Source organism: Anolis carolinensis, chromosome 2, assembly GCF_035594765.1.
Source record: "Anolis carolinensis isolate JA03-04 chromosome 2, rAnoCar3.1.pri, whole genome shotgun sequence".
Classification (NCBI taxonomy): Eukaryota; Metazoa; Chordata; class Lepidosauria; order Squamata; family Dactyloidae; genus Anolis; species Anolis carolinensis.
The window spans coordinates 283,803,431-283,831,426 of record NC_085842.1 but is presented as its reverse complement, the minus strand read 5'-3'; the positions used below and the strand labels follow the sequence as shown (position 1 = coordinate 283,831,426).

The 27,996-nt window shown below is 43.8% G+C and overlaps 1 protein-coding gene across 1 annotated transcript in view; it reads right to left on the bottom strand.

Annotated features, from left to right (window-relative positions):
- edil3 (EGF like repeats and discoidin domains 3) overlaps positions 1–27,996 on the bottom strand; it is a 366,806-nt gene that overhangs the window by 114,230 nt on the left and 224,580 nt on the right. Inside the window, exon 6 of the mRNA XM_008103010.3 lies at positions 5,363–5,544. Coding sequence (XP_008101217.1) covers positions 5,363–5,544 — 182 coding nt within the window. The remainder of the gene's footprint in view (positions 1–5,362; positions 5,545–27,996) is intronic.

The window sequence follows — 27,996 nt, the reverse complement described above, 5'->3', positions numbered from 1 at the left end:
GACTGAGAGTCCTGTGTTCGTCTGCAAGCTTGTTTGTCTTGATTATTACTGCTTACAGTAAAACTTTGTATATAGTTTTACTAAAGTCTTGGTGTCACTTCGTTCTGCGTTCCACTGATTCCATCCAACTACTGCTGCGCTGCAATTACTCTGACAGATAATCTGGGATCAGGTCCTGGGATACAGGGCAGTGTAGATCCAGTGCCAATGGGAAGTGTGGGCCTGCTTTTAGCTGATTAAAAGTTAATTAGGACTGTTGTTGTGTGTTTTCAATTCATTTCAGACTTAGGGCAACCCTAAGTCTAAGGTTTCGGATGGGGGTCAGATAAATGACTTGGAGGGCTGCATTCAGCCTTTGGACATTAGTTTGGGGACCCCTGGTCTAGACAGTTAAAATGGCTACTCTTTCTAATGTGAGCTTTTGTGATACAATTCAAATTTTATTAAGAAATGCATCCTAGTAACTTACTATAAACTACTAATTATTAAAATAAAATGGCATAAAGTGAGGGTATCTCATATTGAACTCAAAGTAACATCTTGAATGTGCTTATCACACAACAATGTTATATTACAATTGTACTAATCTGGCCCCATTTTGATCTGGAGCTTATTGCATGATGTTGTGCCTTTCTGGCAGGTTATTTGGAAACTGATTTTTTTTTTCCACTTAAAATAATCTAATGACCCTCTGTCTCAGTACAGTTTAGTAACCACTTCAGGTGCAAATGTCTAATTCCCCTTTGCTGAGAGATTGGGAACATAGTGAGCATAGTGTGGGTGTGGTTTCATTCTTCCTCCCAAGGATTTCCAGTAGGTAAAACAACAGACTACTTCCGATGTTTGGTTTGAGAGGACTAGGATTTCCAAATGAGCTGTTGTAGGTTTATCCTCTAGAATGGAAGAGGAGTAGCATGGTAGTAAAATTCCAATGTAATTCTTTTAATGTATAAAGCCTAAAGAAATAAAAGGATTCAGGAAGAGTTTAAAGGGAAAATAAAGAGCAAATATTCCAAAATTTAAAGAGTAATGTATGAAAGCAGAACCAGGCAAGTGATGATTCATAGGAAAAAGCATTGAAAATGGTGGAAGCGGTGTGGGCTGTATTCATCTTCTCAGTATGGGGGGGGACTAGAGTGTGGGTGATTTCCATAATAGCATCAGTACAAATGATTCAATTTTGTCATTGTCAGATTATATATTCCCTTTCTTTTTCTTAAATAAAACCACTAACCATCAGGCAGGAGACAGAGAAAACACAGTTGTATAAGGTGTAGTGTCGTGTTTATAGTATGAGAAAGCAATATTTGTAACTAATATTGAAGCACAAGCTCAGTGATGGTGCGAAAGAGCACATTGCTATTCCACTAGCTTTCTAAGTGTAGGAGAAGAGGTTTTCAAATGGACAACTGCCTAGTGTGATAAGCCTCTCAGTGTTCCTAATGAAGCATAACTGCTTAACATGAATGCTATTTTATTAATCAAGTAAATCTATAAGGACTGATTTAAATAAGGACTGATTCCTAAGTCTATCTTTAATTTGCTTTTCATTCCATAACTACTGACCCTTTAAATGGCAAGCCAATTACAAGCATTGTAGTTCCAGCAGTAATTACATACTGGGGATGGAAATTCGTAATGATGATTTCAGTATTCAGTTTGCTTAGAGAATTCAGGAACAAGCAATTCATTATTTATTAGATGGTGTGTGTTAAAGACTATGGTGAAAACACATTATAAAAAGTTACGCAAAAACTGCCCTGATCATTCATTTGATACCAGTGGGTCACACAAGAAAAATATCTAGAGGTCTATTAGCAATTACATTCACTGGGAGCATTGTCCATTACAATGCATTTTCTTTTAGAAAGTATATCTGAAACTGTAATACTGGAATAAGCTCCAATTTAAAAGTTCACCGAATGTCAGATAAATTTGCATTGTGCAGGAACAGTTTTTATTACATAGCCTTTTTCACTCTTGATGATTAAAATTATGTTGCTATCAAGAATTTTCTTCCAACAAAAGGAAAAAACTTGTATTTTTGCTTTCTCTCACTTTTTAAAATCTGCCTTGTGTTTTTGTTTGTGCTGAATCTATGAAAACTTGGTAAGTTTTTATATTTTTTGACAATCTATACTGGCTAAAGCCAACCAATTCCAACTAGAGGGAGGATAATATAATATCTACCTGCCATATAGTCATTAACTTAGCATTCTAGAAAGAAGAGGTGACTGTTCAGTAGCTAGCACACATATGACTAGATAAACAAGAATTACAAACAATATTTTGAAGATCCAATCAAACCTTGGATGACAGGTTCATCTTCATCCACCTTCATTTTTTTAAAAAATATCCCAAGTTCTCTCTATTGAATGGTAGGAGGGTTGGCACATTGTCATCCAAGAATGGACAAAATCACCCATCCTGAACACTGCTTCAGTTGTCAAAAACTTTAAGTTAAGGTACTATGCTTAAAACTTTGTCTGTCTGTCTGTCTATCATCCACTATTAAATGAGACTAACAGTAAAATACTATATACGACTCATTTGGGGATTTATGGCTCTCAGAATTTCATAGCCAGCTTGGACAGTTGCCATACTGAGTGGGGATTTCTGGAAACTGTAGACCAAAAAGTAACTTTCCCAGGAACTTGTAGGTATTACAATATTCCTGAGGTTACATCTTAAAGCCAAACCTGGTTAAGCATTGTTTTCAACAGTTCTGTAACCTGCTGAGGACATACCGTTTTAAACAATCTTTTACTTGTTGGAAACAGCTGTCGACCAGCTATGAAAGAGTTGTGAATGCCGTGGAGATGATTGGTCTCTATCCATAATCAGATATTCACTTTTTAAAAGTCTCTGCTCCTTCTTATTTGTTGTGTTAGAACAGTGGTTCGTAACCTAAGGGTCCCCAGGTGTTTTGGCCTACAACTCCCAGAAATCCCAGCCAGTTTACCAGCTGTTAGGATTTCTGGGATTTAAAAGCCAAAACATCTGGGGACCCACAGGTTGAGAACCACTGTGTTAGAATCAAAAGTGTAATCACATAATTCACTATCCAGTTGATTAGATAAAGTGTTAACCAGATCTTGCTTCTCAATGATACTGCTTTTATTGTCTAATGCAGATGTTCCCAAACTTATTTGATCTATCATCTCCTTTTCAGGAAAAATATTTTATATTATACAACAAATGAAACCTATAGAGCAGGTTTCAAAACTTTCATCTCATCTTTCTTTAAGCTTCCACTGCCCCCATATTTTTATTCAGTGCCCCTAATTGCACCCTAGGCTACCACCACACTCGCCTGATCTAATGAATATATCCTTCTTGTTCCTTATCACAAGAATAAGAATACAATACACATAAGACAGATGTTACAGTAAAAAAAGGGAAAATTATTCTAACTCTAGCCAAATTCTATCAAAGTTTTAGCTCATCCAATTTTCTGTTCCTATAATGTCAAATGAATACCTATGAGGAGACAAGATAGAATTGAGGATACAAACTATGCCTGCTGAACGTTTACCACTTCTGCAACACAGTATTTATGAGAAGAACATATCTAAAAGAGTACTAGGGAAGAAAACAAATACATCACTGATCTGCTGGAATTCCAGGGTTGATGGGCTATCACTTTTAATAACAGTCTCCTTACAGTTAAAAAACACTATTTTTTGCTGATTGAAGCTAACATCTCATGTTTCCTGAAAATGTGTTCCAGGCTTTATAAAATAATCTATTGCTCCATCTCCATGAAGAGAGAAAGAGGTCAATCAGCAAAGATCTATCCTGGATGGCATTGGTTTGGGAGATATTATGATGAAGCTAACCTCTTTAGGGCTTTAAAGCGGGCAAAGCTCTGCATTTTGGGAGTTTTCCACCACCTGCAGAATTCTGGGAAATGTAGTTTAGGGCAGGGCCTTTTGCATTCTTGCTACAGAGGTCCTCACCTTTCCAAACTACATTTCCCAGAATTCTGCAGGTGGCAGAAGACTCCCAAAATATGGAGATGCCAGTTTTAAAGCACTAGTGTGATAAAGCAGTAAGTTTAATTTCCTATGTTGTAAACAAGGCCATGTGGTAATCTAAAAATCAGCTAATAATTATCCTGTTTTTGAGCCAATTCAAAATATGATCTGAGCTGTCCAGTGCTAGTAGTAGTAGTGGTGGGAATATCCATGATAGAGAAATTATTACTTGCTAAGCCCTGCTGACTGGTTCCAATAATAATGAAGCTTAGCATTAGGAAAGTCTCCATTTTGAAAACAACTCTGGAGTTTAAGAACTTAAACTTGATATTTCAAGGGTAACAGCAGCTCAAACACACAACTAATGCATATTATATAACCACTTTGTGAGAATGTCAGCAAAGAAAGATATACATAATTGTTCTTGGAACAGGAGAGTTAAGAATATAATGAGCATTGATAACTTGTACTTATTCACACATGTGTACAAACCTAGGACACTAGGAGCCCCTGTAGAGCAGCAGATTATACCGCTGAACTACTGAATTTGCTGACTGAAAGGTCAGCAGTTTGAATCTGGGGAGAAGGGTGAGCTCCCACTGTTAGCCCCAGCTTCTGCCAAGCTAGCAGTTCAAAAACATGCAAATATGAGTAGATTAGTAGGTACCGCTCAGGTGGGAAGGTAACAGTGCTCCATGCAGTCATGTCGGCCACATGAACTTGGAGGCGTCTATAGACAATGCTGGCTCTTTGTCTTAGAAATGGAGATGAACAGCACCCCCCAGTGTCAGACATGACTAGACTTAATGTCAAGGAGAAACCTTTACCTTTGTCTTTACTAGGACATTGTGTCATAGTCAATTAGACCATTAGTCTGTCTAGCCCAGTATTTTCAACTCTGGCTAACAACAGCTTTTTAAAGTTTCAGCCAGGAGTATTTCTTAGACCTACATGGGGATGCTAGTATTTTCTAGTGAATTTCTGTCTGCGTACTGACCAGATGAGGCCCATCTTAGTTTCTATAAGCAGATGAGATTAGTAGTGTTCATGGTGGTTCTCCTCAGTATATGATGTTAGCAGAGCAACAACACAAAAATACAGTAATATATAAAGCAGAATAAACAACTGTGTCTTTTAAAATTATAGCCTTGCATGGAAAATGTTTGTGGTCATGCTTTTTGATAAGGTAGAACTCAGTAACACCTGAAAGCCCTAGAGTAGCTGCTATAAAAACACCTTCTCATAAAAGTCTAGGTTCAGTTCAGGTTGCAAATAAGAACCATGATAATGTTTTTCCATTTGTCTTCATGAGTTGCTTAAATGCTTTTGGCAGTACAGGCTAGAATAGTTTTTTCCACCCACCCTCACACGGCACCATCTGTTACCTGAATCCATGGCCATCTGTCATTTTCTGCTGCAGTCCAAGCATTTACAAGACCCTTCTTGTTCAGTCGCGCATAGTAGGGATACCATTTCTGGAGCCCAAAAAGAGCACGGTGGGTGGATGATGCAGTTATCTGTTGATTTGAAATTATCCCTCCTTCAATTCCCAATGGCCCAGAGCATTCTGGGGAAAGGAGGAAGAGAAAAGATAAATCAGAAAAATGTTGAAGATGAATACTGAGGATGAATACTGGAAAAGTATTAACAATAGTAATACCCCACAAAACCATAACATTCTTCAAATATCAATTACGCTACAACAGTGACATTTCCCATATCTCAAAAGCATTAATTAACTTGAGATTTAATTACTAAGCAAACACTAACTCAAAATTAGCCACATTATTGAGACATTTCCAGCTGCAGAGTATGCATACAGGACACATTCTCCAAATCATGTATGTCTTGAAAGGCATCCTCTTCTCTCAAGGAAAAAGGTAATATGAGGAAAAAATAAGGTCCTAAACTGATAAAACTTTAGAAATGTTTATCTTGCTTTAAAAACAAACAAGCAGTTCTTTCATTATATGAATGATATCCATAATATCTATAATCCTGATTGTGCTTTCAATGCCCTATGATAGCAAGTTAATGTGATCAGACATTTTGTTAATTCACATTCCAGACCCACAAAAGTCCTTAAAAAGTAACAAAAAGTTGTAAAACCAATTATGTGGTTTATGTGTCTAAAGAATGGGGGGATGGGGTGGTCTTGAAACAGTTTTTTGTTATTCTCTTTTCATTGTTTCTCAACCCTCAACGGAAATGTAGCAGGTTAAAAAATAACCAAACCAAACCAGAACAGAATTTTGTTTTTACTGAAGCATTGTGTAATGGAGAAACTAATCTCCACCTATAATGTTCAACAGAAGAGTTTTTCTCTAAATGTAAATGGTCTTATCTCTTCCCTTCATTTGGGAACATACTAAACCCAAGGAAACCTATAAAGCAGCTTTGCTAAAGACCATTCAAATGCTGAGCAAATAACAAGCTCAAGCCAAAAAGTCTGAGCCAATTATGTCAGAATACATAGATCTTAAGTGTCCCATTCCAGACTATGGATTTTAGAAAGTTTATGTGTCAATACAGTGTCTGGCAATGAATCCAAAATATTTGGATTTAAGGCATTTAAGCTCTTATCCAAGTTAATGGGAAAAATTGACTTCCCTTTAAGTAATTAGGACTAGGATTTCTGGTAGTTTCTTAATCCAGATAGAGAACAGCTAGCTGGGAATACAAGATGCTCTCTAGCTTGGCTCACTTCCAGTTGGCCTGATTGCCTGCAGCTCCTTTTGCTGAAGATGCCTAGGCACTGGCAGCAATTTTCTGTTGGGTGGATCTTGCAGCAAGAATTGCTGGTGGCTCTGAGCTTAATGCAACTCTATTTTCTGAGACAATGCTGAAACACAATGCAATACAATACTCTGAATTCAATTATTTTAAGTTGTAACATTGAAATACTGGTGTTAAATTATTACTGATATCTTAGAAATTGGAATAAGTTTGTAAAAAGAATTTACTTGTGAATTTATTTATTTCTGTTTGTTCTAATTTCTTTCTTCTGCAAAAGTTAGTTATAATATCTTCATTAGCTTGCTAATATGAGCATAAATATTATATAATGATGTGTTCAATATATTTATTATTCTTACTGTGCATATTTTGGGAGGATTTGTTTTCTGTTCACTTGAAATATGTGAAACATTATTTGAAAAAACAGTATATATTTAAATTCACTGCTTATACATCATCAAAAGGAAAAAATGCACCATCCAGGACAAAAGACAACAGGGGTTTGCATGTGTTAATGCATCTGTTTAAATGCAAATATAACGCACACTTAATAAAGTGTCAGGAATATAATGAAGGGAGCTGTATATCAGATTGACCTGCAGTCCAGGTGCTAACAAGTGAGGGACAGAGACCATGGTCAGTTTTGCTACAGGTCTTTATCTTTAAGTCAATGTTGGATTTGATTGCCCTTTCAAAGACATCTTCAGATAGAGGACTGTTTTACAAAGTAGGATACTTACATCCATAGAAGTGAATATCTTGAGAAAATGAGTATGGATTGTGTTGAGAAGATGGTTGAAAAGATTGCTCTAACTTCATCCTGAAGACTGTAGAAATGTTCCTATGTGGTGCCCTCTAAAAATGATGCATTTTAGCTGCCATCATGCCCTGGCAACAAAGACAGTGGCCATGGTCGCTCCAGATGAAAGGGTTCATAGTCAAAATTGTGTGGGGAGAAACATTTTAAACAGCAAGATGGTACTGGAGAAAAATATGAGGGAAAACAACCTAAAGTCATTTCCCGAGGCAGATTTTTATTGATTTGTCCAGTACAGATCAAAGCTATATTCTTCATTTTTTTTAAAGAAAATCTGTAGAAATTCATTTATTATCCCATGATACTTTCTTTAGTTAGCATATCATTCAGTATATATTTTCTTCAATATATACATTACTGCATAAAATATTCTCACACATTCATTTTTATATACAAGTTTGAGCCAAGAATGGAAGCACTGAATTCTAAAAATTGTGGTATCAAAAAGTTAACTTTCTCCTAATATGTGCATTAATCCAAGAAGTAAAAAGTAAATCAGTTTTTTTCTCAATATGAACCAAATGAAATTCTTCAAGTATTCTCAGTTCAGATGTAACAAAAACTATGGTTTATATTAAACTTGGATTGGGTATAAAATCTTCAGAAATGGGGTCAATTTGTGCAAAGGAAATACAGTTTCTATCCACATCTCTGAAAAACATGTTGCTTTTATTTATTTCTATATTTATATCTCTCCTTTCTCTATTGAACTTCAGCCAGTATACATGAAATCACATTTTCCATTTTTAATGATGAAATTAGTAGGCTTGCTCAAATAATTCGTTTTCCCCGTTACCCATTATTAATTCGTTATTTTCGTTTGTTTTGAAGCAATATAGAACCTTGGTTGTCCACACGCCTGGATATCGCGGTTTCGAACCGCAATTGGCCGTTTTCCGTTATGGCGCCTTTTTTTTCGTTTTTAAAAAATGCTTTTGCAAATCACCCAAACTTGTTTAATGGCACTGGGGCAACCTAGCATGTTGTTGGCACCTTGTGGCCAATCAGAGAGCACGTTAAACCAGGGGGAGGGGCTGGTAGGACGTCCTGAATGAAAAGAGCCTGCACTCAGCCTCGTGGCTCATTTGCACCGGGATTCTGAAGAGGGTGGAAGGGAGTTTGGGCAGGCAGGCAGGCAGGAAACTTTGCTGCGTCACAGCCTCCTTGGCTGTTTTTGAGCTAGATCTGAGCTAGGCTAAGGCTACAGAAGACCGGGAGAAAAGTTTGGGTGGGTGAGTTTGGGAGGTGTGGGGAAACTGTTGGGTGTTGGGTGTTGCTTTTATAATTTTTTGCAAAGGGCCTGTGGGTGTTTTTTTCCTCACGAGATTGGCGTTTTCAATTTTCCCACACGGCCAGCAATTATTCTGCTGCGCCTTTTTTTCTTCTAAAGGGTTTTTGGAAACAAGGGAGCCTGGTGATTTGGCCCTTGCCTCATGCAGGGCTGTTTTTCTCCGTGCCAGGGTCTCTGAATAAAAAGCCAACTTTGCCAAAAAGAATTGCACCTCCCATTGTCCTTGGCAGAACTAAAAAACCTCCTTTTTGGGAAACAAGGGACCCACTTTTGCCCTTTCATTGCTCAAACAGGGCAGTCTGTCCGTTAAAGGGTCGCTTTCTGTGTTTCTAAAGCCAACTTTGCCAAAAAGAATTGCACCTCCCATTAGTCCTTGGCAGAACTAAAAAACCTCCTTTTTGGGAAACAAGGGACCCACTTTTGCCCTTTCATTGCTCAAACAGGGCAGTCTCTCCGTTAAAGGGTCGCTTTCTGTGTTTCTAAAGCCAACTTTGCCAAAAAGAATTGCATCTCCCATTAGTCCTTGGCAGAACTAAAAATCCTCCTTTTTGGGAAACAAGGGACCCACTTTTGCCCTTTCATTGCTCAAACAGGGCAGTCTGTCCGTTAAAGGGTCGCTTTCTGTGTTTCTAAAGCCAACTTTGCCAAAAAGAATTGCACCTCCCATTAGTCCTTGGCAGAATTAAAAATCCTCCTTATTGGGAAACAAGGGACCCACTTTTGCCCTTTCATTGCTCAAACAGGGCAGTCTCTCCGTTAAAGGGTCGCTTTCTGTGTTTCTAAAGCCAACTTTGCCAAAAAGAATTGCACCTCCCATTAGTCCTTGGCAGAACTAAAAAACCTCCTTTTTGGGAAACAAGGGACCCACTTTTGCCCTTTCATTGCTCAAACAGGGCAGTCTCTCCGTTAAAGGGTCGCTTTCTGTGTTTCTAAAGCCAACTTTGCCAAAAAGAATTGCACCTCCCATTAGTCCTTGGCAGAACTAAAAATCCTCCTTATTGGGAAACAAGGGACCCACTTTTGCCCTTTCATTGCTCAAACAGGGCAGTCTCTCCGTTAAAGGGTCGCTTTCTGTGTTTCTAAAGCCAACTTTGCCAAAAAGAATTGCACCTCCCATTAGTCCTTGGCAGAACTAAAAAACCTCCTTTTTGGGAAACAAGGGACCCACTTTTGCCCTTTCATTGCTCAAACAGGGCAGTCTCTCCGTTAAAGGGTCGCTTTCTGTGTTTCTAAAGCCAACTTTGCCAAAAAGAATTGCACCTCCCATTAGTCCTTGGCAGAACTAAAAAACCTCCTTTTTGGGAAACAAGGGACCCACTTTTGCCCTTTCATTGCTCAAACAGGGCAGTCTCTCCGTTAAAGGGTCGCTTTCTGTGTTTCTAAAGCCAACTTTGCCAAAAAGAATTGCACCTCCCATTAGTCCTTGGCAGAACTAAAAATCCTCCTTTTTGGGAAACAAGGGAACCACTTTTGCCCTTTCATTGCTCAAACAGGGCAGTCTCTCCGTTAAAGGGTCGCTTTCTGTGTTTCTAAAGCCAACTTTGCCAAAAAAATTGCACCTCCCATTAGTCCTTGGCAGAACTAAAAAACCTCCTTTTTGGGAAACAAGGGACCCACTTTTGCCCTTTCATTGCTCAAACAGGGCAGTCTCTCCGTTAAAGGGTCGCTTTCTGTGTTTCTAAAGCCAACTTTGCCAAAAAGAATTGCACCTCCCATTAGTCCTTGGCAGAACTAAAAAACCTCCTTTTTGGGAAACAAGGGACCCACTTTTGCCCTTTCATTGCTCAAACAGGGCAGTCTGTCCGTTAAAGGGTCGCTTTCTGTGTTTCTAAAGCCAACTTTGCCAAAAAGAATTGCACCTCCCATTAGTCCTTGGCAGAACTAAAAAACCTCCTTTTTGGGAAACAAGGGACCCACTTTTGCCCTTTCATTGCTCAAACAGGGCAGTCTGTCCGTTAAAGGGTCGCTTTCTGTGTTTCTAAAGCCAACTTTGCCAAAAAGAATTGCACCTCCCATTAGTCCTTGGCAGAACTAAAAAACCTCCTTTTTGGGAAACAAGGGACCCACTTTTGCCCTTTCATTGCTCAAACAGGGCAGTCTGTCCGTTAAAGGGTCGCTTTCTGTGTTTCTAAAGCCAACTTTGCCAAAAAGAATTGCACCTCCCATTAGTCCTTGGCAGAACTAAAAATCCTCCTTTTTGGGAAACAAGGGACCCACTTTTGCCCTTTCATTGCTCAAACAGGGCAGTCTGTCCGTTAAAGGGTCGCTTTCTGTGTATCAAAAGCCAACTTTGCCAAAAAGAATTGCACCTACCATTGTCCTTGGGAAAACTGGAAAGTACAGGTATCCCCTTGTAAGAAAATAAAATTAGCTTAAAAAAAAATAGACGGTTTTGCGGCAGTTAAGATACCCTTAATAACATAACACGTTGCCAATCAAGAAACAAGAAATATTTTCCACCACTTCCACGACACCTTTCCATCCCCCCATCTGTCTCCTGAAAACACTCCTGCTGTCATGAAACGTTCAGCTGTACGCGGGTCTGGGGGAGCAAGTCCTGATAGTGGTAAAGGCACAGCCAGGACACTGTGGGGGGCCAAAAAAGTTAGGGTGGGTCCCATCCGTCTGGAACGCCGAACTATGGGAGTGGGTGGACTTGATGAAGAAGCCGGCTGTTCGCATGCAGAAAGTACACAGCCCTCCACACCGAGCCAGTTGTCTTATACAGCTGAGACCACAGGACGATCAATGGAACATAGAGGTATAGCCGTCCTGGAACTACAGGTGGTGGATAGTGAGGATATAGATAACCCTACCCCTCCACCCGCTACTGACAGTGAGGAGGAGGTAGAGGAGGTTGTACCATCCAAACAAAAACTTTCTCAAGCTGACGAAAGGGTGCCCACGACTCCTATCTCTGTGGGCGTCCCCACAGTGGCTGTGGGGAGGCCTAGGTCTTATATTTGGGACCATTTCCATGTGCACTCTCAGAGTGCTACCTTGGCTGTTTGTAGGCACTGTGGGGCAAATATCAGCAGAGGCAGAGACCTGAGACATCTTTCGACCTCGGGGTTGAGTTCTCACTTGAAGCGACACCATCCCTCCATATCGGTAGGAGGGGGAACTGCAAGCCCTTCCAGTGGCAGCATTAGCACACAAAGTTCTCCTGGTGAAGATGGTGGAAGGCAGACACAGTCCACCTTGGAGGATTGGGCCATTCCATTACCCAGAAAGAAAATGGGGGAAACATTACTCACACCCCAGCAGATAACCCAAACTGTGGGAGAGATGATTGCCCTTGATCACCATCCCTTCCGCCTGGTTGAACAAGAAGGCTTCGTACGCCTTATGAAACGGCTGTGCCCCCGATACAAAATCCCCTCCCGTCACACCTTTTCCAGAAAAGTAATTCCCGGCTTGTACGAGGGCTGTAAGGAACGCATTTCCCAGATGTTGCGTAGTGCCATGGGAGGACACATCCATTTTACCTCTGACATTTGGTCAAGCTTGGGAGGAGGCCATTCCCACCTCTCTCACACAGCACATTGGTGGGAGAAGGAAGGCAGTATGGATACATCCCATCGTTGGGCACTCCTCTCGTTGGAGGTAGTTGATCGAGATCACAAGGCAGAGACCATCTGCAGCTCTCTGGAAAACATTATGGGGGAGTGGATGCAGTATAGGCCGGAAGAAATGAGGAGGGGCTTTATGGTGACTGACGCTGGGAAAAATATGATCAAAGCGGTTGAAGGTGCCGGGTTTCAGAATGTGTCCTGCATGGCCCACATGCTTCACAATACCGTCAAGGAAGGTTTAAAGAGCCCGGAAGAGCAGCCAGCCAGCAACGCAAACATCTCCCTGCTGATTGAGCGCTGTAGAAAGATCGCGGGCTACTTCCACAGGAGCATCAAGGCAGCCCGGCAGCTGAGAGAGAGGCAGAGCCTTGAAGGCCTCCCGCAGCACAAGCTGCTCCAGGACGTCTCAACTCGGTGGAATTCAACCTTTAAAATGCTTGAACGCATGGTCGAGCAGCAGAAGGCGGTACACGGCATCTCCCTCACATTGGTTGCGCCAGTTAGCAAACTTGTTCCAAATAAGCAAGAGTGGGACACCATCTCCCAGCTAGTAGACATACTAAAGCCATTCAAACATGCCACTGACACCCTTTTGGACTCAAAAGCCCTTCTTAGCCAGGCAGTGCCCATGGTCTTGAGGCTAAGGAGGCACCTAGAAAGGCTTGGGGCCGGTCGAACAATGGACTCCCTGGCTGGACCGCTGACACCACCGGCCCAGGAGGTGGTGAGGAGGTTGTCCTTTGCTGTACGGAAACGCCTTGAGCCACTTCTTTCCAGCAAGGTCCATATGCTGGCGGCCTTGTGTGATCCCCGGCTAAAGTACAACGTCTGCCCAAAAGACTTTACCGTGTGGAAGGCCCAACTAATTAACCTTGTAAGGGAGGTCTTCACTGCCAGGGTGGAGGAAACGGGCACAGCGGCCCCTCTTCCGGAAATGCCTGTAACCCCCAGCACTAGCGCTAGTGGCGAGACAGAAAGTCCCGGGGTGCCGGTAGGTGTTTGCCGTAGGGATACGGATCTCCAGCAGCGACCAGGAAACGTATTTTTTGCGGAGACGGTGGCCATACTAGCCTGCTCTGAAGAATCCTCTTTGCTGGCTTCTGCTCAGAAGGTGGACTCGGCCGAATGCTCGGTCAACAGGTACTTTGAGGAGCCTCCTGAGATAATATCTTGTGATCCATTGGCCTATTGGGCTTCACGCGAACACATGTGGCCGGACCTGTCACACGTAGCCCGTCAGTTCCTCAGCTGTCCTCCCACGAGCGTGCAGAGCGAAAGGGTCTTCAGCCTTGCGGGAGATGTAGTCACGCCCCACCGCAGCTTGCTGGACCCGCAAACAGTTGAGAAACTGGTTTTCCTGAAGGCCAACCTTCCCGTTTTGAATTTCCCAGATTTGGATTTTGACACCGACGGCTCATAGAGGAATACTTCTCCTTTAATCAGCTCTGCTTCAGAGTAACTTTGGGTAATTTTGTGGGTGGCCAGGGGTGGGGTTGCCCCTTTGGACACTGTCAAACAACTCTCTCCTCTAACCTACAATGCTTTCCTCTCTCTTTTTCCTTCCTTTCTCGTTTTTATCATCACTCACCGTTGCCCACTGTTGTTTTTGGGTTCATCAATCACAAGGCGCCGTTTCCCGAATCATTGAATCATGGAACCATAGAAAAGTAGAGTTGGAATAGAACTCATGGGCCATCGAGTTCTCCCCCAACAGACACGCAGGAAGTTTCATTCTAAGCATTCCCGACAGATGGCCATCGAGCCTATGCTTAAAAGCTTCTAAAGAAGGAGCCCCCAACACAGTCCAGGGGAGACTTCCACTCCCGAACAGCCATCACAGTCAGGAAGTTCTTCTTGATGTTCAGGTGGAATCACCATTCCACTTGTTGGAACCCACTGCTCCGTCCTGTTGTCTTCAGGGCAGCAGAAAAAAAGCTTGCTCCCTCCTCCCTATGACTACCCCTCACATATTTGTACATTGCTAACATTTCTCCTCTCAGCCTTCTCTTCTGCAGGCAAAACAATGATGACCATCAGCTAATAAAGCCTCTACTCATACTGCTTGATCTACAGACCCTTATCCATTTTATTCGGAATCCTCTATACACTTTCAAGTTTGCCCGCATCTCCATTTATCTGTGTTGCCCATAATTGGACATATTATTCCAGGTGCGGTCTGACCACGGCAGAGTAGAGGGGGAACAGGTCTGCCTTGGATCTAGACGACGCTATTCCCCAGTTAATGCAGGCCTAAAGCCCATTGGATATTTGCTCTGCCGCAAACCATAGTAGGCTCATTGTTATGTTGTTGTCCACGAGGACTCACAGACTGTTTTCTCACTCAGTGCTGTCAAGCTAGGCGTCCCCAGAAATATCGCTTGGATTAACATTATGTTTACCGAAGTGAATTTGCTTTCATTTGTCCCTGTTGAACTTAATAAAGTTACTTTTGGCCCATCTCTGTAGTCTGAAGTCACAAAATTTTTTCTCTCCCGCAATACTGACGCTCTAGAGGTAGAAGGATTTTGTGTGATAAATTAATCCTTCAAATCCTTGGTAGGATATGCATCCTCTTAGGGTTCATTATGGATTTCATTCAATTCCCCCTTTTTTTTTTTTGGTTCAAAAATTATTTCCCTCCTGAGCCAGGAATGTTTGGTCTTCTCCAGATCCTAACAGTTCCTGTTCAGAAAGAGCAGTGATATATTTGATGAGGAAACTTCGGATATTCATTTAAGGTGAAGGAATACGCCACAGTCATATTTTTCTGAGATATCTGTCCATCTGAATCTTTGAGGTCGTGTTTTGCCACGGGGATTAATACAACACCTCGACTTTGGCCAGCACTTCTGTAAAGTTTCATCTTTCACTGACCCATCGGCTTGAGCGGTTGTGGTCGACGCAGTGGCTGCGGGACGCCCGCCTTTGGTCCCCCTTTCCCTCTGGGGAAGCGGACGGTGTCGTTTCCCCGTCAGGGCATGTGCCTTTGCGGCTGCTAGTGACCTCTGGGCGCAGGTTCCGTCGAGTGCGAACCGCATTTTGCTGGCTTGTTGGTATAACTCAGAGGGTCGAATCATCAAAGACAGTGGAACACCTTCGATTTTGCACAAATTACTCCAAATGTAAACCTTGTGTCCCATCACCCTGAAAGGCTGTGATTGACGCTGTTGCTGCGGAACGGCCGCCTTTGGTTGTTCTTGCCCTCTGGCCGCGCACGCGGACGGTGGCGTTTGCCCGTCAGGGCGTGTGCCTTTGCGGCTGCTAGTGACCTCTGGGCGCAGGTTCTGTGGCGTGGGAACTTCAATTTGCTGGCTTGTTGGCAGGGACGATAGAAGAGGGTGGAATCACCGCACCGCAGAAAGCAGGACACCTCGGCCTTGTCCACCTCTTTTTGAAATTTTCTTCTTCCACTTTCCCATCGCCTTTAAAGGCAGTGTACTCGACGCTGTGGCCGCGGGACGGCCGCCTTTTGGTCCCCCCGCACTCTTGCCGCGCACGCGGACGGTGGCGTTTGCCCGTCAGGGCGTGTGCCTTTGCGGCTGCTAGTGACCTCTGGGCGCAGGTCCTCTGGCTACGGAAGTGTTTTTTGCTGCCTTGTTGGCAGCGACGATAGAAGAGGGTGGAATCACCGCACCGCTGAAAGCGGGACACCTCGGCCTTGTCCACCAATTTTCAAAATTTTCTTCTTCCACTGTCCCATCACCTTGAGAGGCGGTTGTCGACGCTGTTGCCGAGGGACAGACGCCTTAGAGTCCCCTCGCCCTCTGTCCGCGCCCGAGGACGGTGCCCTTTGCCTGTCAGGGCGTGTGCCTTTGCGGCTGCTAGTGACCCTTGGGCGCAGGTTCTGTTTGTTGGTAGGACGATAGAAGAGGGTGGAATCACACCGCAGAAAGTCTTACACTCAGAAGTAAGACTTGTAGTCTTCAACGATCTATGGAGAACTCTCGGACAGATTCAGAAAAGAAATTCCTGTTTGACATCAACGGCGTCATTTCCTTCAAGTCCATGCCATCCTGATGCTATGCCTGTAATATCACTACCTCCTTGAATCGGACGGGCAATAAAACATGGAGGATGGACCAGTTGGATCTTCTAACACTCCCAGGCACTGTCTTGTTTTAGAAAAAGGAATTCTTTTCAAAAGTGCCGTTTTTCCCACGCTCTGCCTTCCTAACGGTCAAGCTCTCACATCCGCAGGTTTCTGGACTACGGCATTGCGATGACAATGCCAGTATGCGGTCCGCCAATGTTTGCATGAAGTCTCTTTTCTTTTTTTGTCTAGTGTGGACAGCTCTGCAAAACCTCTACTAACTTGCAGACCACAGTCCACACCTACAGTGAGATGTTGCAAGAATAAAGTAAAGGTCTGTCAAACCCTCCTCATCCAATCCATGCTGTTGACAGTTATACATCTCTGTGGTTCCCTTTGGCTTCTTTCTCAACCCAGCTTTGGTCATTTACCTTTAATAACACCAGACACACACACAACTCTTCCCTCTAGTTCAACGCCATAGAAACAGTAACCTGACATCAGAGCCGTAAAACATTACAGTTCCGAAAAGCCTTCGAGGACTGTGGGGTGGATCGCTGGCAGATGAAGAATTGGTTTCCAGGCAAAGAGTATTTCGCACTTTATTGTTTTTTAACTATCAAACTACCTCATCTATGTGGAATTATTCAGCCCTCGGCCACAGAGCCGTGTTTTTACACCTCTGTTTTTTAAGCAGGTAATGCTGTGACAGCTTTCTTATTTTATGTGTTATTGATGCAGCATTTCCTTTAACAAATATAAAATTTTGGGGTTTAATTGTTCACATTGTATTGCTGACGGCCACGCCCCATGGAAGCTGCTCAGAGTCCCTCCGGGAAGATGGGCCGGGTAATAACTATTAAGATCTTACTGTGGTATTAGTACAATCATTATTGATGTGATGATGTCCACGACTTCCCTGTGGAATGCCAGCTAGCTTGTGCCGCACCCGGGAAGGGTGAGGCTAGGGCCGCTGACGGTTTGCTGTCATGGAGTGTGCCTTTGTGGCGGCTACAGACTGTGTTGCTATGGTCTGGTTGACACATTAGTCAGTGGGGCTTGGGCCCACATTTCACTAGCAGACGTGAAGAATACACGCCCTTCCCCTTGGGGGGTGAGGAGGTGGCGTGGGGCCGGCCAACGGTGGCCGGCCCCCCTGGTCAGTGGGGCTTGGGCCCACATTTCACAAGCAGACGTGAAGAATACACGCCCTTCCCCATGTGGGTTCTGTGTTGTGGGCGTGGGGCCGGCCAACGGTGGCCGGCCCCCTGGTCAGTGGGGCTTTGGCCCACAGTTCACTAGCAGACGTGAAGAATACACGCCCTTCCCCAGGAGGGTTCTGTGGTGTGGGCGTGGGGCCGGCCAACGGTGGCCAGCCCCCCTGGTCAGTGGGGCTTGGGCCCACAGTTCACTAGCAGACGTGAAGAATACACGCCCTTCCCCAGGAGGGTTCTGTGGTGTGGGCGTGGGGCCGGCCAACGGTGGCCGGCCCCCCTGGTCAGTGGGGCTTGGGCCCACAGTTCACTAGCAGACGTGAAGAATACACGCCCTTCCCCATGAGGGTTCTGTGGTGTGGGCGTGGGGCCGGCCAACGGTGGCCGGCCCCCCTGGGCAGTGGGGCTTGGGCCCACAGTTCACTAGCAGATGTGAAGAAGACACGTCTGAGGGGCTTGCGCCCACATTTCCAGGTTTTTTACTTCTCTCTCTGTCTCTGGGAAGCGTGTCGGCCAACGGTGGCCGGCCCCCCTGAGCAGTATTTTAAGGTGCGGGCCTCGCCGCCTGTGGGTGTATCTTTCTTTCCTTTTGTTTTGTTTTTGCTGCCTCACGGCCTACGTGGTCGTGTTTCCCATGATGCACCGCATCTCTCTTCTCTCTCGGCTGTCGTTCTTTACCCCTTTGTGCGATTTGGCACAGAAGCCTCCTTGGGGGCGGCCACTCTTTCTTCCTTTTCGGGAAGCGTGCCGGCCAACGGTGGCCGGCCCCCCTGGGCAGTATTTTAAGGTGCGGGCCTTGCCGCCTGTGGGTGTATCTTTCTTTCCTTTTGTTTTGTTTTTGCTGCCTCACGGCCTACGTGGTCGTGTTTCCCGCGATGCACCGCATCTCTCTTCTCTCTCGGCTGTCGTTCTTTACCCCTTTGTGCGATTTGGCACAGAAGCCTCCTTGGGGGCGGCCACTCTTTCTTCCTTTTCGGGAAGCGTGCCGGCCAACGGTGGCCGGCCCCCCTGGGCAATATTTCAACGTGCGGGCCTTGCCGCCTGTGGGTGTATCTTTCTTTCCTTTTGTTTTGTTTTTGCTGCCTCACGGCCTACGTGGTCGTGTTTCCCGCGATGCACCGCATCTCTCTTCTCTCTCGGCTGTCGTTCTTTACCCCTTTGTGCGATTTGGCACAGAAGCCTCCTTGGGGGCGGCCACTCTTTCTTCCTTTTCGGGAAGCGTGCCGGCCAACGGTGGCCGGCCCCCCGGGCAGTATTTTAAGGTGCGGGCCTTGCCGCCTGTGGGTTAATCTTTCTTTTGTTTTGTTTTGTTTTTGCTGCCTCACGGCCTACGTGGTCGTGTTTCCCGCCATGCACCGCATCTCTCTTCTCTCTCGGCTGTCGTTCTTTACCCCTTTGTGCGATTTGGCACAGAAGCCTCCTTGGGGGCGGCCACTCTTTCTTCCTTTTCGGGAAGCGTGCCGGCCAACGGTGGCCGGCCTCCCTGGGCAATATTTCAACGTGCGGGCCTTGCCGCCTGTGGGTGTATCTTTCTTTCCTTTTGTTTTGTTTTTGCTGCCTCACGGCCTACGTGGTCGTGTTTCCCGCGATGCACCGCATCTCTCCTCTCTCGGCTGTCGTTCTTTACCCCTTTGTGCGATTTGGCACAGAAGCCTCCTTGGGGGCGGCCACTCTTTCTTCCTTTTCGGGAAGCGTGCCGGCCAACGGTGGCCGGCCCCCCTGGGCAGTATTTTAAGGTGCGGGCCTTGCCGTCTGTGGGTGTATCTTTCTTTCCTTTTGTTTTGTTTTTGCTGCCTCACGGCCTACGTGGTCGTGTTTCCCGCGATGCACCGCATCTCTCTTCTCTCTCGGCTGTCGTTCTTTACCCCTTTGTGCGATTTGGCACAGAAGCCTCCTTGGGGGCGGCCACTCTTTCTTCCTTTTCGGGAAGCGTGCCGGCCAACGGTGGCCGGCCCCCCTGGGCAATATTTCAACGTGCGGGCCTTGCCGCCTGTGGGTGTATCTTTCTTTCCTTTTGTTTTGTTTTTGCTGCCTCACGGCCTACGTGGTCGTGTTTCCCGCGATGCACCGCATCTCTCTTCTCTCTCGGCTGTCGTTCTTTACCCCTTTGTGCGATTTGGCACAGAAGCCTCCTTGGGGGCGGCCACTCTTTCTTCCTTTTCGGGAAGCGTGCCGGCCAACGGTGGCCGGCCCCCCTGGGCAGTATTTTAAGGTGCAGGCCTTGCCGCCTGTGGGTGTATCTTTCTTTCCTTTTGTTTTGTTTTTGCTGCCTCACGGCCTACGTGGTCGTGTTTCCCGCCATGCACTGCATCTCTCTTCTCTCTCGGCTGTCGTTCTTTACCCCTTTGTGCGATTTGGCACAGAAGCCTCCTTGGGGGCGGCCACTCTTTCTTCCTTTTCGGGAAGCGTGCCGGCCAACGGTGGCCGGCCCCCCCTGAGCAGTATTTTAAGGTGCGGGCCTTGCCGCCTGTGGGTTAATCTTTCTTTTGTTTTGTTTTGTTTTTGCTGCCTCACGGCCTACGTGGTCGTGTTTCCCACGATGCACCACATCTCTCTTCTCTCTCGGCTGTCGTTCTTACCCCTTTGTGCGATTTGGCACAGAAGCCTCCTTGGGGGCGGCCACTCTTTCTTCCTTTTCGGGAAGCGTGCCGGCCAACGGTGGCCGGCCCCCCTGGGCAATATTTCAAGGTATGGGCCTTGCCGGCTGTGGCTTTTTCTTTCTTTTCTTTTCTTGCCTCCAGTAAGTTACAACACAATCACACAATAAACACAATCACAACACCAAAAAAAGGCCAAAACCCACAACAGGCAATGTGCCATGCTTTCTATATTTTGTAATATATATAATACAAAATAATAAATACAGCCAGACTTTGGAGCTGCAAGGATTCAGTGCAATTCAACCAGACCAATAAAAGATTAACCTTCGAAAAAGGCGACCAGGCTTTGAAACAGTGATACTACTCTGAAACTGACCAACCAAAGATTTCCCCTAGATAACAAGCACCCAGGCTTTGAACCACCGAGGCTATTCATTACAATTCTACCCCCCTAAAAGGCAACTACCTAACCTTCCAAGCAGCAAGCCTATTCCTTTCTATTCCACCTCACCAAACAAGGATTCCCATAAGAAAATGGCCAGGCTTTCAGGCTACAAAGCTATTATTCACTGTTATTCCACCTACCTAACAAAGAATTCCCATACAACACAGCAACGCGTGGCCGGGCACAGTGAACTATAAAATTGTGCAATAAATCTTAGGAAAGGGCAAACGCTCTGCAATTTAGCAAACAAGCAGGGTGGATTGTGTTCTCCCACTGTACCAAATTTGATCAGTATAGCTGAAAAAATGACAGCAGGAGAGCCCCCGACCCCCCCCTGGGGCTGTTTTTGGGCGACCGCGCATGCGCGTCCGCCATTAATGAATTAATTTCGAAAATAACGAATTTTCGTTAATTTCGAAAATTTTTGGGGGCAAAATTCGTAAATAGCAACAAAAACGAAAAGCTGCCCCCTCTAGTTTTGAAACGAGTTTAGAATCAAATTTTACATGGATCGATCAAGCCTAGAAATTAGGGTGAAAGATAGTGATTGGTCCAAGGTCAACAAGTAAGCTGTATGGCTGAGCAGGGGAGGTGAAGTTCTAAAGACATTATCACATGAAGCAGGCAAACCAGCATTGCAGCTGGCCCCAGTGACATTATGGTCATGGTCCCTATCTGTGATGCCCCATGGGCCTCGGAGTCCTGACCATCATGGATCATGATGATGAAAACATGGGATTTTTGCCATCTCAGCAAGAGACCGTGCCATTCCAGATGCCTGTTGTGGACAATTCTTGCCAAGAACTCATTAAAACAGACCTTGAACAAATTCATCCCAGCGCTTCTCCCCCCTTCGCGAGACGGGAGTTCTTTGAGGCGAGCCGTTTCCAGAGAGCGCAAACAAGGAGAAGCGCGAGATTAGCAGCCAGACAGGGTGCTAATTAGCTAGTTTCCCTTGGGAGCTTTCAGGGAGGAACGCATTTGGATGAAGATGTGTTTCACTTCTTTTTCCCTTGGGAAAAGAAGCTCTGGACACCTGTTTGCAGGAAGATTCGAAGTTCCTTAAAAGCTTTTCGCACGGGCAAATCTGTGCGGAGTCAACGTGTCAGTTGAAGGATTAACTTCGGTTCTAGTTAGGTGTGGACTGCGTTTTGAGTCCGCTATCTCTAGTCTCTCCGTGCCTTGCCTTGCCGTGTTCTTGACCGGTCACCATGTTCCCAGCCTTGCATCTTGTGCCAAGTACCCAGTCTTGTCTTCAGTTCCTGCCTTGGACTTACTTTGAACTCCAGTAAAACTTTGGACGCTTTCCCCACTCTAACTGCTTGGAAGTTGAGTGTGTTTTGGTTTTGGGATTACAACTTTGAACTCTAATATTATATACTGGACAATATATTTCTGGACTATATTTGACCTTCCCTGAAAGGTCTATTGCTGGACTACATTCTCTACTTGTTTTTATCCTACTATAATATTTCCTTAATAAAGATATTAGATTTGTTATTGGCCTCCGTGTGTTGGTTCTTAGTGCTCCGCTGCCAGGGCGTGACACTATCACACAATGATTATAAAGTTCCAAAATGTGAAGGATTACCCTGCCCTGTAGTCAGGGCCGTAGCCAGAAAAAAATTTCGGGAGGGGTTTTGAAAATTTGGGGGGGGGGGGTTTGAACTCCTAGCACGCACCCCTCTCCGCTACAAACCTGTCAATATCTGCTTGAGATAGTGCCTGGAGGGACTCTTAATGTTTTGCATCTCATAGACTTAGCATGGGGATTTGGCTAACCAGTTAAAATTCATGAGTAAACCAGATTTTTTTTATAACCTGAAAAATTTGGGGGGGGGGGTTTGAACCCCTAAAACCACCCCCTCGCTACAGGCCTGCCTGTAGTGATGGTATGTAGGGGCAGTCATTTTCTTTCATATAAGCCTTGATTCTAAAGGCATGGCTGAAGCCAGAGGGGAGGGGCGATCTGGCAGCCAATTTAGGGAGGGCAATCTGATTGGCGGATGTAAATGAAGTGCTTGCCCAGTAACAGAATGTGAGTGGGGCCAAAGTGACAGTTACAGCTGGGGGCCAGAGAGGCAGTTGGAGAGTGGAGGTTTTGAAAAGGGAGAGTACTAAGGAGAGTAGGAGTTAGGAGGCTGGAGTAAGGAGAGTGGACGCATTTTTGGGAACTGTAATTTGAGTTGAAAGCATAGTTCTGACAACTATCTCTAGACAGAGAAAGAGATTTAAGAAAATCTGAAGAGTCCTGATTGTAGAATTATTTAACATAGTGAAGTTACCTCAGCATTCAAAGTTTTGAAACTGTTCTAACTAAGCCAAGAGCCTGATTGATTGTGAAACCACTACGCTTAAGTGCCTGACTGTAATCGCTATGCATTCCTGATCAAACTAATAAATATAATATTTTGTTTTCCTCAAAAATACTGCCTCGAGTATATCTGTCTTCAGTGCCATAAAACCCCTAATACATTTAAAAGAGTACAAGACAGATTATATATATATATATATATATATATATATACACACACACACACACACACACACACAAATCTATAATTGGTGGGATACCAAAACGGGTCCCCGTTATAAATTGGTGGCAGTGCATATCTGGTGAGGGAGGCAGTGGCTTCAAATTACCTTCCCCCATACAGGAGGAGGGAGACCCTCTGGTAAAAGCCTCTCCCTTGCTGTTATACTAACCATTGATAGGCAAAACCCACTCCAATCAACTATCTTGATGTGATTGGTCCATTCCACTTCTGTGCTGGTATGCAATCAGCAAAGTAACATCAAGAGGTGGTATTATTTTAATTTTCCTCCATTCCCCTCAGTATTCCCAAGCTGACTGTTTTCCTTTCCTTTTATATTTATATTTGCCTTTTTGGTTTTTAAATGTTGGAATTGCACAATTTTGCTACTAATAAAATATTAAAAATTTAAGAAATAACAGTAGTGTGAGGAGGTGGGATTATGAAAATGTGCTGAAGTACAATTGTGGGACCATGGATTGGCAAACTGATACAATTACATGAATGAAAAGAGCTGTGATATTGAAAGTGCTTAATGCATTGTGAATAGCTGGTTCATGTGTTAAGGACCTAAATCCAATGTTCTAACAGCCACACTGGTTCTCAGAATAGGATCATTCCTATTGTTTAATGCTAAAGGTTTAAATGTCAGAAATGTTGACACTGATGATCAGACTATCACATCCAATTATGTATGAATTGAGGTACAAAAAGAATATAGCGTTTCGAAATCAGAGGAAAAAATAAAGGGTTTCTGGGAGAAGATGTGTTTTATCATGCCACAGTCTGAATACATTGCTTTAATTTATCCTGTTAGCAGAGCATAACAAGAAGTCACCAGTAGTTCAGCACAAACAGATTTCAAATGGGAAGCACGTGAGAAGCAAATCTGCTTTTGACATCTGTGGTTGTCTTCTCCACCCGGTACTTCATTTTATGCAATGAGATGAGTCTGGCTGTGCTTAGTATAGCACAATAATATCACTGAACACAAACCCTGACAGTGGGATTACAGATGACCTCCCATACTGCGGTACTTAATACTGATTCATGCATAAATGTCCCAATGTGCAATTTAGCTCACAGCTTTTCTGATTCTCTCACAGATGCTCTGTTTAGAGCACTTTGCACTGAGAGAGGAGTAGCACCCGCCTTATAATGAATCATCATAATTGTTTGGCATGATCACATGGTAGTTTGTTGACCATAACTAATATAAACTACATGGCGTAGCATCCTTCTTCTTTTTCCACAACTGAAGGCTTCATTTCTGGGGATAACTAAAACAATCTTGCATTGCACAAAAGCAGTGGGAGACAGAAAACTTCTTCCTTCAGGCAGAAGTGGAATGCAATAGAAGTTGCTTTATTACTGTGGCACTATAAAATTATATGATTATGACTATGGGAATAGTTTTAAGGGGCTATCTATTTTATTGGTAGTTATTTAAAACAGTTGGCAGCCATGGGTCACTGGTCCAGCTGTAATTCTGCAAATATTCCTTGACAGTTGGAACTTTGATTCTCAACCTCCCCCCCCAAAAAAAAACAACAACACCCCCCCCCCCAAAAAAAACCCACTGTCTTCCACAGGGGAAAGTGGAGATTGTCAATATTGGTCTCTCTCATTCCATTTGTGAAGATCTGAACAGATGTAACTTATTCTGTTCATGGAAAGGAAAGTTTTGATTCCACCCCTGCTTTTCTACTGAATGCTTAGAAAAAAAGGTTCACACAACACCCATATCATTGAAACAATTATGGAATGCTAACTTAAAGAAGGAGAAGGAAGGAAGAATGGAAGGGGGAGAAAAGTATCTTCCACTACCAATTGTAAAATGGTAATGAATTCAAGTGAAGATAATTCTGATAGAACAAGACTATAAAGAAGCAGCTGTGGGATTTTGAAAGACTAAGGAACTGGTGGACATAATAACTGCTGGACATAGACATCAAAAGATCAAATAAAGTATTGTGGTATGAAATCCACAGTACATAAACAAAGCTCTATAGATCACTGCTTGCATTTAAAGTTGGGATACTGGTCTCCCATCACTTCTAAAATTCCTGTCTACCTTAATGTAGAAGCCCTGTTATAAGAGTAATCCTATATATCAATTGCTCTTGTAGATCTCTACTCTCCAATATAGCTAATTAAAATTCCTCTGTCATAATTCATTTTAAGTTAATAAAGTAGATTGATGTATATCCACTATCTCTATTGTATAGTACTTAAGATACTTCTCTTTTTATTTCTTTTCCTGCTCTTCCTCCTCTTCTTTTCTACCCACTTTGTACTGGGATTTTGGATTCCCCATTAATTTTTCCTCTGCTTTTTCCCTCCCTTTTTGCTTATCAAATTTATTAAAGAATAAAGACACTTAGAACTGATAAGCCAGCCAACCTCAGTGGCAGGAAACTTTCCCACCACACAAGGGGCTTCTGGGAAGGAGAAGCCCCCTGCCGGCACCATGGCCAGCGAGGGAGAGCCCAACGCTGCAACAGGTGTGCCCAGTAAGTCGGGTGCGGCTTTGAAAGGGGCTAAATATATTTTGGGCAGCTTCTTTAATGTTCTGAGTAAAAACGTGGAAGCAACATGGAAGTTACTAACCACCAGTCAAAGATTTCTGATATGATTCTCTCAGAGAACTAAAGGTTTAAACTTGATACAGAATCCTCAATCAAATGTCTACATTAGAAATATCAAAAGTGATAAAATGATTGTATGATATTTAATCAGAATAATTATAGCAGAAAACAACATCATGTGCACTGCTGCTGTGAAGCACCTCACTGAAGTGAGACTTGTGCTGACAGAGAGCTTTGGGAATTGGATCATTAGTCTTAATCCTGCCTAACAAGATCTGCTAAATATTCTTAAATATCTTTACCTTTCATAGAACAATATAAAACCCTATAACCTAGTGTTATTATTCTTATTGAAATATTGGAATTAGTATACATGCAATGACAAACTTTATTCTAGGGTCCTATTATCTGAACATCCAAAAGAATAGGTGAGAGGAAATGGCAGACTGGATCACCCCATTTCACAATTTTGAATGCTCTGCTTCATTGTTTTACTACCACTATAGTGTTCTCTTCCTCCTTCTCCTCCCCCCCCCTTCTCTACTAACCTGAAACACATTAGTGGAGGATAATCTAGAAAATTTATTTATAAAGTACTCCTTTTCTATTCTTAGGAATGGTGGGAGAGGATTCAAAAATTATATCCATCAATCAGTTACCTGAAGTCTACAACCCACTTTAATTCCAAATATACTTCCACCCTCTTCTGCTGCTACAAAGGCAAATACAGACTGCTCTTAGACTTCAAGGTGTTTCAAACCTAGTTCCTTTTTCTAGTTACATACTTGACCTCAGTTACAGAGTTATATTTGGTTCACAGAAACCAGAGTGAGAACTTGGTTCTCAGGGTTTTTCTGATTCTTGTGGTAAGAGAATGGGTGTGTCTTTGTGCATATGCAGTATTTACCTCATTTGTGAGAAGTTATTTTTCAGTTGTGGGGCAGTAGTAGGGACCGTTGTAACCAATTCTATTTGTGTGCCAGATTGTAGACACCCTCCCGACTTTGAGTAAATTGGGGAAAGGCCATGTAAAGTGGCCCTGCCCCATGTTACCACAGATCAGCTCTGTGCTGGTCTGCATCTACACCAACCAAAGTGGTTTGTGGCATCATGCCAGCAGGGGGGAAAGGCTGAAGGTCACTCTCAACGGGACAAGAAGGGTCCTGGTAGAAAATGGGAGGCTGTTGGCTCCATATAGCCTTGATGCCCTTGGACGCAGGTGTTTTGGGAAGTCTGACTTGAACAACTGCCTATCCCCTGGCATAGAAAGAAGTCAGTTTCTCAAAACATCTTCTCAGAACACTTCATTCAAGCCGATTTCTCAGAGCACTTTGGCTCTAAGGTTTTTACCACCCCACAGCCAAGATAAATTGGCTTAGAGCCAGCAGTATTCCCTTTCCCAGTGATGATAGCTGTATCTTTATTCACTGCCACTGTAAGACCAGGAGGTCAAAGTTCAGCCATTCACAAAACTGCTTGTTACATAAGTGAAGTGGCTTTATATGTGATGTATGTTAAACTCAATGGGAATCAACCTGACCAAGAATCATTGGCTCAGATTAATGAACAGGTATAAAAACCTTCTTAGGGAATAAGCCTCTCATGTTGTAGGGAAAATGTGCAGCGATGCTTTCATCCCGGTTTGGGGGGGGGGGTGGAAGTCACACGGCATCGGCATTGTGTGATGGCTGCCGTGGGGCTCCATCCCCAAAGAAGGTTCTAGGTATCCTAGGTCACTTATATCAGCAATGTGATTTGGTCCTTTACTTCAAAGCAAAGAGACAAAATAACATTTTTTCTAACTGTAAATGCTCATATTTTAAGAATTCTGAGAATACCATGGGAAATCGTTAGTTTAACCAGAGGTAGGTGTAATCAGTAATCATAGATTTACATAATTAGTGTGACAGCTTTCAATTACATAATTATTGTAAATATGTGCAATGATGCAATTAGGCTTTGTAATTACAATGTGTAACTACATAATTAGGTGTTATGGCATAGTAAACTCTCGTGAAAGAAAGCAAGGACCTACTTACATTTGTGCTAGAGTTTGCAGGAATAATGTTGCTGTATGACTAAAACTGAACATTTTAATATGACCTCTGCCAAAGCTAGTTTATGTTTATAGAACTCAAATGGGTGCTAAAATGCAGGTAAAGTACTTGGGAGTAATGTGAGTAGCTCCC